The sequence below is a fragment of the Anomaloglossus baeobatrachus genome, chromosome 9, assembly GCF_048569485.1.
Source record: "Anomaloglossus baeobatrachus isolate aAnoBae1 chromosome 9, aAnoBae1.hap1, whole genome shotgun sequence".
Classification (NCBI taxonomy): Eukaryota; Metazoa; Chordata; class Amphibia; order Anura; family Aromobatidae; genus Anomaloglossus; species Anomaloglossus baeobatrachus.
Window position 1 is genome coordinate 91570767 of NC_134361.1, and position 14664 is coordinate 91585430.

The 14664-nt window shown below is 42.7% G+C and overlaps 1 protein-coding gene across 6 annotated transcripts in view; it reads right to left on the bottom strand.

Moving 5' to 3' along the window:
* Window positions 1–14664, bottom strand: part of ARHGEF9 (Cdc42 guanine nucleotide exchange factor 9) — a 602462-nt gene that overhangs the window by 90918 nt on the left and 496880 nt on the right. For all 6 annotated transcript variants that reach the window (XM_075323881.1, XM_075323882.1, XM_075323884.1 and 3 more), the window contains one exon: window positions 6283–6462. In XM_075323881.1, coding sequence (XP_075179996.1) covers window positions 6283–6462 — 180 coding nt within the window. The remainder of the gene's footprint in view (window positions 1–6282; window positions 6463–14664) is intronic.

A 14664-nucleotide genomic window follows, 5' to 3' on the forward strand; every position in this document is an offset into this window, starting at 1 on the left:
ATCTAATGTGATGTTCCACTTTTGGGGCAAATACGGGCTGGTATTTTTAAGCTGGGAAGGGCTTAATAACCATTGAGCTTCCCAGTCTGCTAATGTCATCCCTCAACTGTCTGTTTGTACCTTTGCTGGCTACCAAAAATAGGGGAAACGCCATGTAATTTTTTATAAATTATTTATTATATTATTTATTATTATATAAATTATTATGGATAGGTTAAACCAGACTAAACATCCTTTAGTGCCACATGGCAGGAACTTAAGGGTAAGAGTGTAGAATATATGAGGGGTGGGAAATTAGACATCATCATGATACCTATCTCTTTGTCTATTCTAATATATTTTTATCATCTATCTAGCTATACCTTTATTATATATTTTTGTGTATCTATATATGGGTGTTTGTGTGTATTGGGTCATGGACAGTTATGGTGTTTCATATAAGATGTTGAAGGTTATAATTATGCCTGCTTTTATATGTAATAATAAACTAGGGAAATGTCCTGATTGCTCTCCTGCTGGTGTTACAATCAAACTGTATGAAGACAAATATCCATGAGTAAAAAACATATAAAAATGCATGTAAGAAAAAATGCATGCAAAAATTCAAGGAAAAAACACAAGTAAATTAAGGTGGGAAATTGGTGCAGAAATTCTCCAGCGTCAAAAACTCAACAAACATTGATCGTCAAAATGTATGCTTAGGGTCAGCAGACGCGCCAAGAAAAATCGCATTCCACGCGGACCAATATTACTCTATGGGACAGCACCCTTGAGCGATTATTTTCTCAGCCCTAATTGGACCGAGAAAACAGTCGCAGCATGCTGCAAGTGCAATGCGAGCTTGTTTCACCTGCACCCATTCAAGTCTACGGACGAGATAAACATCGCACTGCACTCGCACTACACCGGTGTAATGCGAGAGCAGTACGATTCTCGCATCAGCCGGCAACGGAGGAGAGAGGGAGATAAATCCTTCCCTCCCCCCTCTGCAGCTGTGGTCTGATCGCATGATCGAACCACAATCGCATGACACTCGCATGAGACTCGGCTCCCGCTGTGCTGCAAGTGTGTCATGCGAAGACTCGCACAAATCCCCGTATGGCCTCAGCCTTAAAGAAAAAGACATGCCATTCTCTATGTGTGCGGCCATCAACCTGCACATAAACCATATCATGCAAACATGAGTTGAAGCAGGGAAAACACATGTGCATAAAAATGAATTGTCATGCCAGAGAATGCAGACTGCACTTGTAGAAGAGGACTGTGCCCAAAAGGCTCTTACATAATAGTGGTCTATTCATTGCAGATAAAAATCTAAAAAAGGGGGAATTATAATTTTCTTGACGTTCCCTGACATATTCACAGATGATGAAGGCCAGACCTGTGTGGCTTATGTAACAGGACGCTAAACTAGGCTGAAACCCTCGGGCATTTAGTCAACTGAAGTGTAATGTTCATTCTACACGCTGGGCCGGCGCATTTTACTGCTCAGCTGCTGTCATTTAGGCAGTGTCAAGAAAGCAGACTCAAAGCCATTTCCAACAGCAGCAAAACCTGCGTGGATCTTTAAGCCATTTACTACCAGGGTCATCACCCTTCTGAAAATTTTCTGCTTTTCAATTTCAGATTTCATTACTGAAATGGCTGGTGAAAAATGTGACAATAAATTCCTGAAATAACTAGTAGCCCAAAAATATCAATACACTAAATTATTTAATAGCATTCTAGGACACACAACCTTCTATACCAGGGCTCTTAACCTTTTCTTACTGGAACCTGATGATGCGTGAACTTTACCCCCAGTGATTACCGTCCATATCGAAATAAAAAAATATTGCGCTCTTTATCTCCTGAACCCTATATTACATTAAAGGTATCATCAGAAAATAACGTAAATGAAGGTTTTTGTGTTACATGTGTTTTTATACAAATATTATCAATTTTTATATATCAATATCTTTCTTTAAAAAAAAAAAAATTTGCAATTTCAAATTTCTTGAGTTTTCAGCAGGGTCCTTATCATCATTGACAACATTGTAATGACAGGTAACATCTTATACACAGCTAATAACACATAGATTATGTCACAGCTCCCCTTCTTCCCCTCCTTCCCCTCCCTTCACAAGGACATTTTCACATTCTCATTAGATGCTTCAATACACGGGTGTCACACGGAACGCAAACGGACCACACGGAGGTGTTCCGTGTGACACGCACCGGAGAAAATACACGTGTTTGAGAGAAAAAAAACCCTTTACTCACCTTCTCCAGCCCTCCTGTCTCTGCCGCTGCTGTCACTTGCTTCCGATCGCCGCTCATTATGCTCATTGAATATTCACTTCACTGCGGCTGGAAGCTGCAGCAGCGGGGAGTCGGCAGGACTGGAGACCGAAGATCAGCACCACGGACAGCAACGCCAGGGACAGGTGAGCAGAAAGTTGCCATTCTTCGTGTGTTATCACGGAGAACACACTTGTGCCATAAACACGGCTCACGGAGGGCAAAATGCACCTCTGACACGTCCGTGAAAAACGTGCATGGTTTTTCACGGACATGTGAAAGAGGCCTTAAAATGTCCCCAATGTCAGGATGATACATTAGAAGACATCTTAGAAGGGTCAGGACGGACAGAAGAGGGCCTCTGTACAAGAACACAGAACAGCATTTGCTTTGCAGTCCAATAGTTCATCACGGAGAACCCCTTTATGAGTCTGTGATGGAAGCCGCTTGTTGCTTTAAAGGGAATAGTTGGCCCCCAACCCTTTGGGCCCCTGTGTGGTTACAACAATGGTATGTCCATCCCTGAGCAGGGAATTGTATCAGCCTCTAAATTACCAAATATTTAAGTACCTAGTGTAACTAAAAAATAAAAATGTAAAAATAATTAAATCAGAAATAATACAAAAAAAATAATGGAAATGTTTACGGTAAATCACCCCACAAGCTTGACATTTATCACAAACAAAATATAACCAATATAAAAACCTAACTGGTATTGCCGAATTTGTAAAGTGAGAACTATGTTTAAAAAATGGCAAAATTGCAGCTTTTTTGGCACTGTGCCGTACAAAAAATATATGGTATAAAACGTAATCAAAAAGGCAAGGCATCAAAAAGCATAGCTTGTCCCAAAAAAACAAGCCCTCATACAGGAAAACCTAAAAGTAGTGGCTGTCTGGTTATAGCAGCACAACATAAAATTTGGATTTTTTTTTTTATATATATATTTTTCATTATTATTTGGTACTGCCATAAATGCTTTGTCCCACAGAAAAAAGTTAATGTCATTTTTACTGCATGGTGAAAAATAGAAAATAATAGCAGAATTACTGTTTTTTGCGGTTTACCAGACCAAAATGTTTTCACATTATTCATTTTATTAAAAATTAAATGGAGCCCTCATATGGCTACATAGATGGGAACATTTTTTTTATGGCTCTTGGAATGCAGAGATAAGACACTGAAGGTAAAAAAAAAAGAAAACTTAGAGCAAGAAAAAGTAGTTAAAATATTAAAAATATGTTGTTTATGTTGCTAATTTAGAGATTGCTGCAACCAGGCAAGAGTCTGTGCAGGTTATTATCAGGTTTACAATCAGGGGACTATTAAAGGGAATCTGTCACCAGGTTTATGCCACCTAATCTGAGAGCAGCATAATGTAGGGGCAGAGATCCTGATTCCAGCGATGTATCACTTACTGAGCTGCTTAGTGTAGTTTTGATAAAATCACTGATTAGTCAGCAGCAGATTAGCATTGGAGAACTACTTGATGTACTGCAGGTAGTCCAGCATATTCATGAGCTCTGTATAACTGCTAGATCTGCAGCAGAAAAAACATTGATTTGATCAAAATGACAGCAAACAGCTCAGTAAGTGACACATCGCTGGAATCAGGGTCTCTGTTGCTACATTATGCTGGTCTCATATGGGGTAACAAAAACCTAAGGACAGAGTCTGTTAAATAGTGACGCCAGGGGCCAGGAATATGAATGCAGCAGACATCCACTATTTACTTCTCTGTTTGCACCTCTATTAATCTATTGTAGGAAATGTGTCATTAGTGTTGTAGGCAGCAGTAGTCCTAGAAGATAGTGCATGAAGTGCCCAACTATTGCAAAAATCCCATTTCCCAATTCAGGAGACATTGAAATAAATCTAGAGGAGTATGAGATAAAGGATGAATAAAAGTGTGGAAGTCCAAAGATTTGGCTTGTTGGGGCCCACATATTCCAAATGTCCATCCTGCTCTGTAGAATATACACTTTGATTACTTCCCCAAGGGTTTCCTATAACTACAGAAAAAAGACAAGGAACGCTCATCCAAAACAATACATTGAGCTCTTGCGCTAAATAAAAATCTACAAAACAGAACACGATGTTCCGAGTGAGTCCCCAAGGGTTTCTGGTGTTCTTGCTGTAATGACCAAAAACCAATAGTTAGCCATCATTTAAGGGTTTAGAAAATCGTCCGATACTTTACGTTGTTCTGAAAAAAAATTACAGAGGTCCAAAATACCCTAAAATGCATAATGGGATGGCATTTTGTCCTTTTTTTGACTGTCATAGCCCATGTCCCATAAAATATTGTGGCGCCCCTGAGGCTTCAGTCGCCACAGGGTACTGCACTTCATTTAAGGTGCAGTATTCATTCCGGGTAAGGAGGAGGTTATTCACTGGTGTTTATCACATTCACACAACACACACAGTTTAGGTGCTTTCCCACTGGGACTGGACTAGGGTAGATGTGGGGGTGGCCATCACGAGGCATGGAACTTTCCGGTCACTAGGACAACCGCCTAGGGGGCGGGCACCACTGAGGGGAAAGGAAGGAGCATCATAGACACAAAATCAGTTAAGTCGGGACCTCAGTCCAGGCAACACGACACCTCAGGAAGCCAAGTAAAGCACGGGGTCCGAGGCTTGGAATGGAAGCTCAGTTTGGGCTCTCTACACCTAAGAGGGATTCCAGGGTCCACAGAGCATGCAGCGAGCACCCATGACCCATTCCACAGACCAGGATTGGCGTGGAGGGACTTCCATTAGAATTCACACACAGTGGGAACACCGGTGGTGACCTCTGAACTATCCGGGATCGACTGGAGCCCATCACGGTGGAAACCGGCACTGCAAGGGTGACGACATTGAAGTGAGTAAAAAGAACTCTGTGTCGTCCCCATCATTGCCAGGGCTGTCGTCCCACGCTCCGGCACCATCGGCTACTACCACCACCATCATCCTCCCTGGGGCATAGCTCTGCCTGTGGAGAGCTGCAACATCTCAGCTGCGTTACCATCCGCCCCAGAAGAAAAAGATCTTCCGCAGCGGCGGCTCCTCTCATAGCTGCATACCAGGTGGCTTCACGAGACAACTACTCCCTTCATCCCCCAACCCCTCTATCCTCTTTAGTGACACCGACGGGGTCATAGAACCGGGCCAGGCCGTGGTGACAAGCCCAAAAATCACTGGCCTGGTGACGAGTGGTGAACCCAGGGACCCCGTGGGCGTGTCAATATAATGTGATTTTGCTATGCGCCAATTATTGTTTTTTGGTCTACACTAGCACTGCAAACGTCCGTACAATCTTTGAGGGTAGGATGAGCTGACAACCCCTTCCTTCTTCTTGGTCTGATGGGTTGAAATAATCTAAGGAGTTGATTACGCCTAAGATACCACACTATTGTTCACTTACAGTTTAGTGTCAGTAATCGGGATATTATCCTAATGTTCTTGCTTCTGGCAAAAATAAATGCATTTTGCCCAAGAAAGTAATAGGTTGCCTAAGTGGTGATGGATGGCACATGGTGTCCACGTGGAGACATAAAGCACCTAAACAACAAGCAGCAAAGACCTCGTGCTTTTGTCATGAAGCATGAGGGGAGTTAATTATTCATTTAGTGTGTATTTATACCATATAAAAAAACATAGGTGACATTACAACAACTGTCGCTATTTGTGAAGTTATGCAGCTTTACAGAAAGGTAGCTGCTACATCAAAGTGTTTTAGGACCACCTGAGGGGATGGTTGAGAAAAGTGAGGAATAAAAAGGACATCAAAATTCATAAAAATGCAATGATGACTATAAATTAAAATAGTAAGCCAACACTGAACCACAGTGCCAGCTGTCTAAGATCTTTAGGTCGCCACTTTCCTCAAAACACATAAGAACCTTAATACATTTTACGACCAAGTTTAAATGAGAATCTACTTTAGATGTTCTGCTCAGCTTGACTATGAATTGCAGCCTAACAAGACCTAACTTTTCCCAGCCCATTTACACCTACATGTTCTAGAAAGCATGGTCCTATTTCACTGAGATGTGGCTCCTCGTTATTGTACTGCTTCTCGAGGTCTCTGACAAAGCCCATCTGGAACCGGTAGATGTCCTCAATGTTCCCGAAGATGACCTTTAACTGCTCATCACTGAACATGTCTCTGCGCTTCCTGCACTGCTTCAAATAACCCTGCGGAACAAACAGAATAACGCAAAGGGTAAAAAATGTGAAACAGGTGACAAAATCAGGGAAAATGGTCAGTTTCTTTGAAACATTATTATCCATTGTAAAAAAAAAAATAATGAAAAGAACAGATGTATTTTCCTAATTACAAATAAATTTGTTGGACTCGTTACATTCTGTTATTTTTAACACATCCTTACAAGTCATAATTCATCTGCAAGATAAGTGAATGACATTTACCATATTTTACGGTTTGTAAGACACTTTTACCCCCCCCAAAACTAGGGGGAAAATGCGGGTGCATCTTACAAACTGCATATGGCTTATCGGGGCGGCAGTGGTGGCACAGGGTTGGCGATACGGAGGGCTCGGAGGGGGTGTTACTGCAGTGGAGCAGCTCAGGAAGGTCAGTGTGCAGCAGCAGAGTGTCGGCGATACTGCGGGCTCATGAGGTGTGATGGCGATGGGCGCCACTGATCTGCTAGCGGGCTCGGAGGAGAGGGTGTCGCGACTCCGTGGCCATTTTCTTGAAGTCCATCTCGTCAATGGCCAGTGATTCAATAGAGTCCACAGTTCACCGGCAGATCAATGACACCTGCTGCCATGATACCTCTTCCTCTGAGCCTACAGCATCGCTGACACTCCTGAACTGCGACACCCCCTCCTCTGAGCCTGCAGCATTGTCTACCCTGCCTCTTGTGACCTTCCTGAGCCACTCCACCACCGCCACTTCCTTTGGTAAGCTATTATAAGAGGCACTAGGATTATAAGACGGACCCTCATTTTAACAGTAAAAAATATTTTTTTCCTATTTTCCTCCTTCAAATTTTGGGAGCATCTTATAATCCGGTGTGTCTTATACAATGAAAAATATGGTACCAATTTTTCTATATTGCACCAAACATTGACAAACTATATATAAACTCTCCTTCCATTCTGTGCCTACATTTCCCATACAAGAACATGCTTTTACATGTTTCACAGACCACAAACAATTTCTTGGTGGCTTAAAGGTTATTTGACTATTTAAAGAGTTATTCTAAAAATAGCAAGAAGAATTTCTGGCCCTTGTCAGTTTTTGGTAGTCCCACAGTCCAGACCTGGACAAATTATGGCCCATTGGCCACATCTGTCCGTTTGGCTGTCATATATTGTCGCAGACATGGACAGTAAATCGTCCAGAAAAAAAGATGTAACCAAGTGGCTGTGAATTGCTTAGCTTGCTTCTGGAATGCATTGTGCACTAGACCTAAGTGGACTTGACCCTTTGCACCACATGCGTTTCTGTACTTACTCTACATGTTAATCATTTCCCAAAATGTCTGCCTCAGGGGAACTTGTAGTTGCTTATAGGGAATTTGTCTGAAGGAATTTCTACCTATAACTAAAGAAACATCTATATGTTACCCTGAGTAAACCAATAACGTTCTGGATAAAATCCACCCTGAAATTGCTGAGAAATCTACCTTTGAAGAATATGCAAATTAGCTGTAAGTGCTTTGGGATGTGTAAAAGCACTTAAAGCTGTCTGGCCATCTGGATTCTGCTTTTAATTGACAGGTCAGTTTAGCCTCTATCATTAGCCACTTCTAGGCATGATCTCGGGCAAGTGTCATCTACGCCTGGGGTCAATGTAAGAGCACAAGATATCCGCAAGAGGGAGCAGATACATTGGCTGGATTGACTTAACAACGAAAAACAAGAACCAGTAGTGCAGGTTGGAGTGCTGAAAGTGCTATGACATGCCCAAAAGCACTTGCCGAAAATTTGCATATAACTTCAACTATGGATTGCTCAGCAATGGTAGGGCACATTTCAACAAGAAAAGTATTGATTTTCTCAGAGTGACAGATTCTATAAAACACATATTGTAGTTTTAGGTATTAATTCTTTCTGTTGGGTTCTCACTAACATGAATCCTGAGTACTGAACTGTTTCTAATTTGCAAGAAGGACCATGAGATGTGAACATAAGCTGAGGGAGGTATGCATAGTGGGATTTGGGGGCAGTATGGCATCTGAGGGATGATTACTGCTGCAAATTATGGTTACTGTGACCATAAATTGGTGGGATGAAGGAAAATGGCATCCGTTTTAATTAACATTGAGTACTATTTTTCATCCCTTTACAACAGACCCTGGTTCTCATGTGCCTCCTTGAGTAATTGCCACCACCTTCCAGAGACAATGAATGGCGCGGAGATTGAGCACACGCAACCTTTGGTCCATTCAAGGCAGAGTTTTGCTGAGCCCCACTCACACACGCATTTATATACACACACCTGTGGATGTATTTTAATGCACACCTGAAACACACTGATTCTTTTTGTAGCATCATGGGAAAGTGAAAATAAATCAGCCAAGATCTCAGTAAAAGAAATGTGGATTTGCACAAGTCTGGTTCATCCTTGGGTGCAATTTCCAGATTCCTGATGGTGCCTCGTTCATCTGTACAAATAATTATATGTAAGTATAAACAAGATGGGAATATCCAGCCATCATACCGCTCAGGAAGGAGACGGGTGCTGTGTACTAGAGATTAACGCGCGTTGGTCAAACTTGTGTATATCACCCCAAGAACAAAAGCAAGAGACCTTGAGAAGATGCTGGCGGAAACTGGTAAGATTGTGTCATTATCCACAGTGAAACGAGTACTACATCAACATGGGCTGAATGGTCACTCTGCCAGGAATAAGCTATTACTCCAAAAGAAACATAAAAAAGCCAGATTAATGTTTGCAAATGCACAAAGGAACAAAGACATTCATTTTTTGAGACATGTCCTGTGGTCTGATGAAATTAAAATTGAACTATTTGGCCATAATGACCATCATTATGTTTGGAGGAAAAAGGAAGAAACGTTTAAGCCTAAGAACGCCATCCCTACTGAGAACATTGGGGATGGCAGCATCATGATGTGGGGTTGTTTTGCTGCAGAAGGGACTGGTGCACTTCACAAAATAGATGGCATCATGAGGAAAGAAGATTATGATTCAATACTGAAGCAACATCTCTAGACATAGACTAGGAATTTAAAGCTTGGGTGGAGATGGGTCTTCCAAATGGACAATTACCCAAAGCATACTGCCAAACTGGTTACAAAGTGGCTTAAGGATAACAAAGTCAATGTTTTGGAGTGGCCATCACAAAACCCTGATCTCAATCCTACTGAAAATTTATAGGCAAAGCTGAAGAGGCCGGTGCGAGCAAGATGACCTACAAACATGGCTCAGTTACAGCAGTTCTGACAGGAGGAATGGGCCCAAATACCTACCAACTATTGTGAGAAGCTTGTGGAAGGACATCCAAAATGTGTCACCCAAGTCATACAGTGTAAGGGCAATGGTATCAAATACTAATAAAATGTCTGTAAACGTTTTACTTTACAGAAAGTAATAAAAATGCCTTAAAACATTCTCTCTCATTATTCTGGCTTTTGGCAAATATAAATAATTTCGGTTCCTAATTGACCTAAAACGGGAAAGGTTTATTCTGATTTCATGTCAGATAGTGAGAAAAAGATGCAGATGTGTCTTTTTAGACAGTGTATGTAAACTTCTGGTTTCAACTGTATATATACAATAACAATTATTATTTCAACATTTTTTTTTGTAAAGCTAAATAAATGTATCTAAAAGTTCTGGGAAACACCCCTTCCTGCTGCACCACATTTACTGTACGTTTTCAACTTTTCGCAAGCAAACAATAAAATTGGTGCAAATTTTTGCACATTTTTTTTGTGCCGTTTGCAATTTTTTGTAGCTCAGCTTTCAATACAAACTGGTGTAAATTGCTTGACAAGTATAAATTATTCTTTTCCTCAGTCATAGTGATCAGCTCGTAAACTTTATGAATAAAGATATAAACAAATTATAAAAACATATATACCAGTTAAAAAATATTTTTTCCTAAAACCACATAATAATTATAAGTAGAAATGGTTGACTTCTAATAAAGCAAGTTACCAATATTAAAATAAATGTAAAATAGTTAGGAATGGAGCAATCTGTGTGAATGATCCAGCACTTGGAGGCCAGAAATACATAATTATAGAGATGCGTTAAAGTCCCACTATCACAAGGAATGAGGTTCAATTTTTTAATATCCTTACGACATTAGCTGGCGGCCTTGTGTGACTGCTCTGACCTCTGCGGGGTTTTCTAATTATGCTGGCTGACACTTTTACACATTCACATAGTAATAATGACGGAGTCATTCACCGGGGGATCCCAACGGTTGAAACTACAGGCAAAGAAAGGTCAGAGAATGATAAAAGCCCGGGACACTGCAAAGCTTTCCAGAGACATGGCTTACACCTTCCTTAGGCTGCTTTCACACCTCCGGTTTTTGCTATGCGGCACAATCCGGCACTTTGCAGGAAAATCGCAACCGTTTTTTTTTGCTGCCGGTTGCGATTTTCCTGCTTAGACTTTAATTAGTGCCGCATTGTGCCGCATGGCCTTGCGTTCCGTCCGGTTTTTGCCGCATGCGGCAGATTTAGCCGATGCGGCGGCCGGATGGAACGTTGCCTGGCACGTTTTTTCGTGCGGCAAAAAAACCGCATCGCGCCGCATTCGGCCGATGCGGCGCATTTTTCAATGCATGCCTATGGCGGCCGGATGCGGCGCGATGCGGCAATAACCGCATCCGGCCGCCGCATGCGGTTTTTGCCACTGCGCATGCTCAGTAGCATGCCGCAAGCGGCAAAAACTGGACTGGCCGCAAAGGAAAAACTTATGCAAAGGATGCGGTGTTTTCACCGCATCCGTTGCATAGCTTGCACAGCCGGATTGAGCCGCAGAGCTCAAGCCGGATGTGTGAAAGTAGCCTTAGGCAGCTTCGAGCCTTGGAAACCTCCAGTATGTGCTTAGGTTATGTTACTGCTTAATGGTAAAACATTTATTATAGGTATAAATACAGTAAATGAAATGTAATAAACTGAGATTGCAGGTTTATATATAAAGTACAATGCAAATGTTTTAGGCAGGCGTGGAAAAAGTGCTGCAAGGTAAGAATGTTTTAAAAAATAAAAGTGTAAATTGTTTATTTTTATCTACTAACAAAATGCAAATATTTAGGGAACTCGTCAGCTTGTTCCAAACATTTAGGAGAACTAACCACAGATCTGTGTATGAGGCTTACACAAATCTTTCTGTCTCGTCATGTGATCTATAGGGGCCATATCATCAGTTAATGTACCCAGAACTGCTCATGCTACTGGGTGCATATTGCATCTGACAGGTTCCCATTAACTATTTTGTGTGACATGATGACTCTCTGATTTAAGGGCATAAAAATTGAAAGTTTGAAAATTGTGAAATTTTTACTCACACGCTGATATTTCCAGAAATAAATGTGCAAAAATATCAGACACCTCATACTTTAATTGGGATTCTGATCTGACATATATATCCTAAGTTATATGTAAAGGATTGTTAAAAATCCACATTTAACTTTTAGGATCGCTACTTCCAATAGGTGGCGCTGCGCTAGAGTTAGGGGCACTTTGCACACTGCGACATCGCAGGCCGATGCTGCGATGCCGAGTGCGATAGTACCCGCCCCCGTCGCAGCAGTGATTTCCTTGTGATAGCTGCCGTAGCGAACATTATCTTTACGGCAGCTTCACATGGACTCACCTGCCCTGCAACCGTCGCTCTGGCCGGCGACCCGCCTCCTTGTTAAGGGGGCGGGTCGTGCGGCGTCATAGCGACGTCACACGCCAGGCGGCCAATCGGAGCGGAGGGGCGGAGATGAGTGGGATGTAAACATCCCGCCCATCTCCTTCCTTCCGCATATCCTACAGAAGCCGCAGTGACGCCGGTAGGAGATGTTCCTCGCTCCTGCGGCTTCACACACAGCGATGTGTGCTGCCGCAGGAGCGAGGAACAGCATTGGACTGTCGCGTCAGCGTAATCATGGATTACGCCGACGCTGCACCGATGATACGATTACGACGCTTTTACGCTCGTTAATCGTATCATCGAGCCTTTACACACTACAATGTCGCATGCGATGCCGGAAGTGCGTCATTTTCAATTTGACCCCACCGACATCGCACCTGCGATGTCGTAGTGTGCAAAGCCCGCCTTTGTCTCCTGTCCTGGAGAGACAATTTCAAAATTCTACATAAATTGCTACCACTAACTTACATTAACTGGAATTATATGTTATTAAAAAATACTGTTGTATAAGCTAAATATTACAGTATATTTTATTAGATTCTGCTGTCCATCTATCTATCCATCTATCTATCCCTCTATCTATCTACCCATCTACCCATCTATCCATCTATCTATCCCTCTATTCCTTTATCCCTCCATCTATCTATCTATCTATCCCTCTCTCTCTCTATCTATCCCTCTCTCTCTCTCTCTCTCTCTCTCTCTATCTATCCCTCTATCTTCTATCCATCTATCTATCTATGTATCTATCCTCTCAGCTATTTTTTTTCACTACTATAAAAAAGCATCAAGAATTGAACAGAGGTACTGATCAGTGATGAATGTCAGTGCTTGTGACGCCCTGGACTAGTCAGGTCGTCCCAGGTAGTCACACACAACACTACACCCACTCCCGTTTGGGTAACACCAGTCAAACTAAAAACCTTGTCACCACCCTCCAGGTTTGATGTCCACACCAGGGGGGCGGAGCCAGTCTGTTGGCCCCACCCACCGAGGAGTTCACAGGCCTGGAGGCGGGAAAAACACACGGAGTCTAGTTCTAGTACAAGTGTAGAGCAGTCAAGTTCACGGGAAGTCCTGTGTCCAGGCTGCCAAGAGACTACCAGGTGGCTGGGTTGGGGCCCAGTCACCATTGGCAAGGAGGCAGACGGTGGTGGCCGCCTGCAGGAGACCAGGAAGATGACCGGTGGAACTGTAAGGGACCGGGACAGGGTAGTGGCCCGCTGGAACCGAAACCGGGGAGCCAACTGGATACCAGAGCACCAGACAGGGTACTCAGACCCAGTACAAGGCCCTGAACCGACAGGAAGCACAGCCGAAGCAACCGTCTGGATACAGAGGACCTCATATCAACTGTGAGCTGGCTTTTAATTGTTCTTTTCACAGCAGAAGCAGAACAGCAGATGCAGCACAGCTACAAAACTACAAGGACCAGCAAGTAAATGGCAGTATGGAAGTAATATACAACCGCTCTGCACGTTGATCTTGACTGTAATGGAGACGTGCAGAGCAGTAAGACAGTATTCTAGATATCACGATTTGGCTGCAATTGGCCAGTCTGCGCAGAATGACTAATCACAGCATTCGAGGCAGGTGGGACCACTCCCAAATCACTGGAGGACCTCATAGTGATTGGTGCTGTCGCAGACTGTCTACCAATGCTAGGATTAGTGTTGAGTGAGTAGTTGACTATTCATACTTGCTGTGCTCTTAGCAAGTACTGTCTGATACTCGCATATTCGTTGCGAGTATCGGGTGCAATGTAAGTCAATGGGAAATACTCGCTAAGAAGCGAGTAACCCAAAAGCCGTATTATTTGCTACTCACGCGAAAAGTACGGCTTTCGGGTTACTCGCTACTTAGTGAGTATTTCCCATTGACTTACATTCCGCCCGCTACTCGCAACGAACATACGAGTAGCGGACAGTACTTGCTAACAGTATAACGAGTATGAATAGTTAACTACTCACTCAACACTAGTTAGGATACTAAAATTGCTGTGATTGGTTGGTCACATTTGTTAGGCCAATCTCAGCAATTGCAGCGGGTGGGAGCACCACTGTTTCACTGAGGGTCCCCACACTAATTGGTGATGTCACAGACAGCAGCAATCAGCACCTCACGTCAATGTAAAAAGCATTTTCATTGGTGTGAAGTGCTTTATTGCTCTGATTGGCTGGTTGCATGTGACCAGCCAATCACAGCGATTGCCAATAGAGGAGGGGCAATGACAGTCCATGGGCATTGAGGCAAGATGGCCGCTGTTGGAGACAGCAGCCATCTTCACCCAATCATCGAGTATTTAGACTTCGTGAACCTTCTCACGCAGGACGTATCGGTAGGTTAATTTGCAGGAAATCACTGAAAAATAGGATGAACTGGTACGTCCAGTGTCAGGAAGAGGTTAAGATAGGTTATCAGTATAAAAATAGTGGAACAGCCCATTAAGGACGATATTGATTGAAAAAGTTGATCTTCCATGTTGGATTTTCCAGTAGTGTGCAGTACGGTCTTTAGAAGGTTGC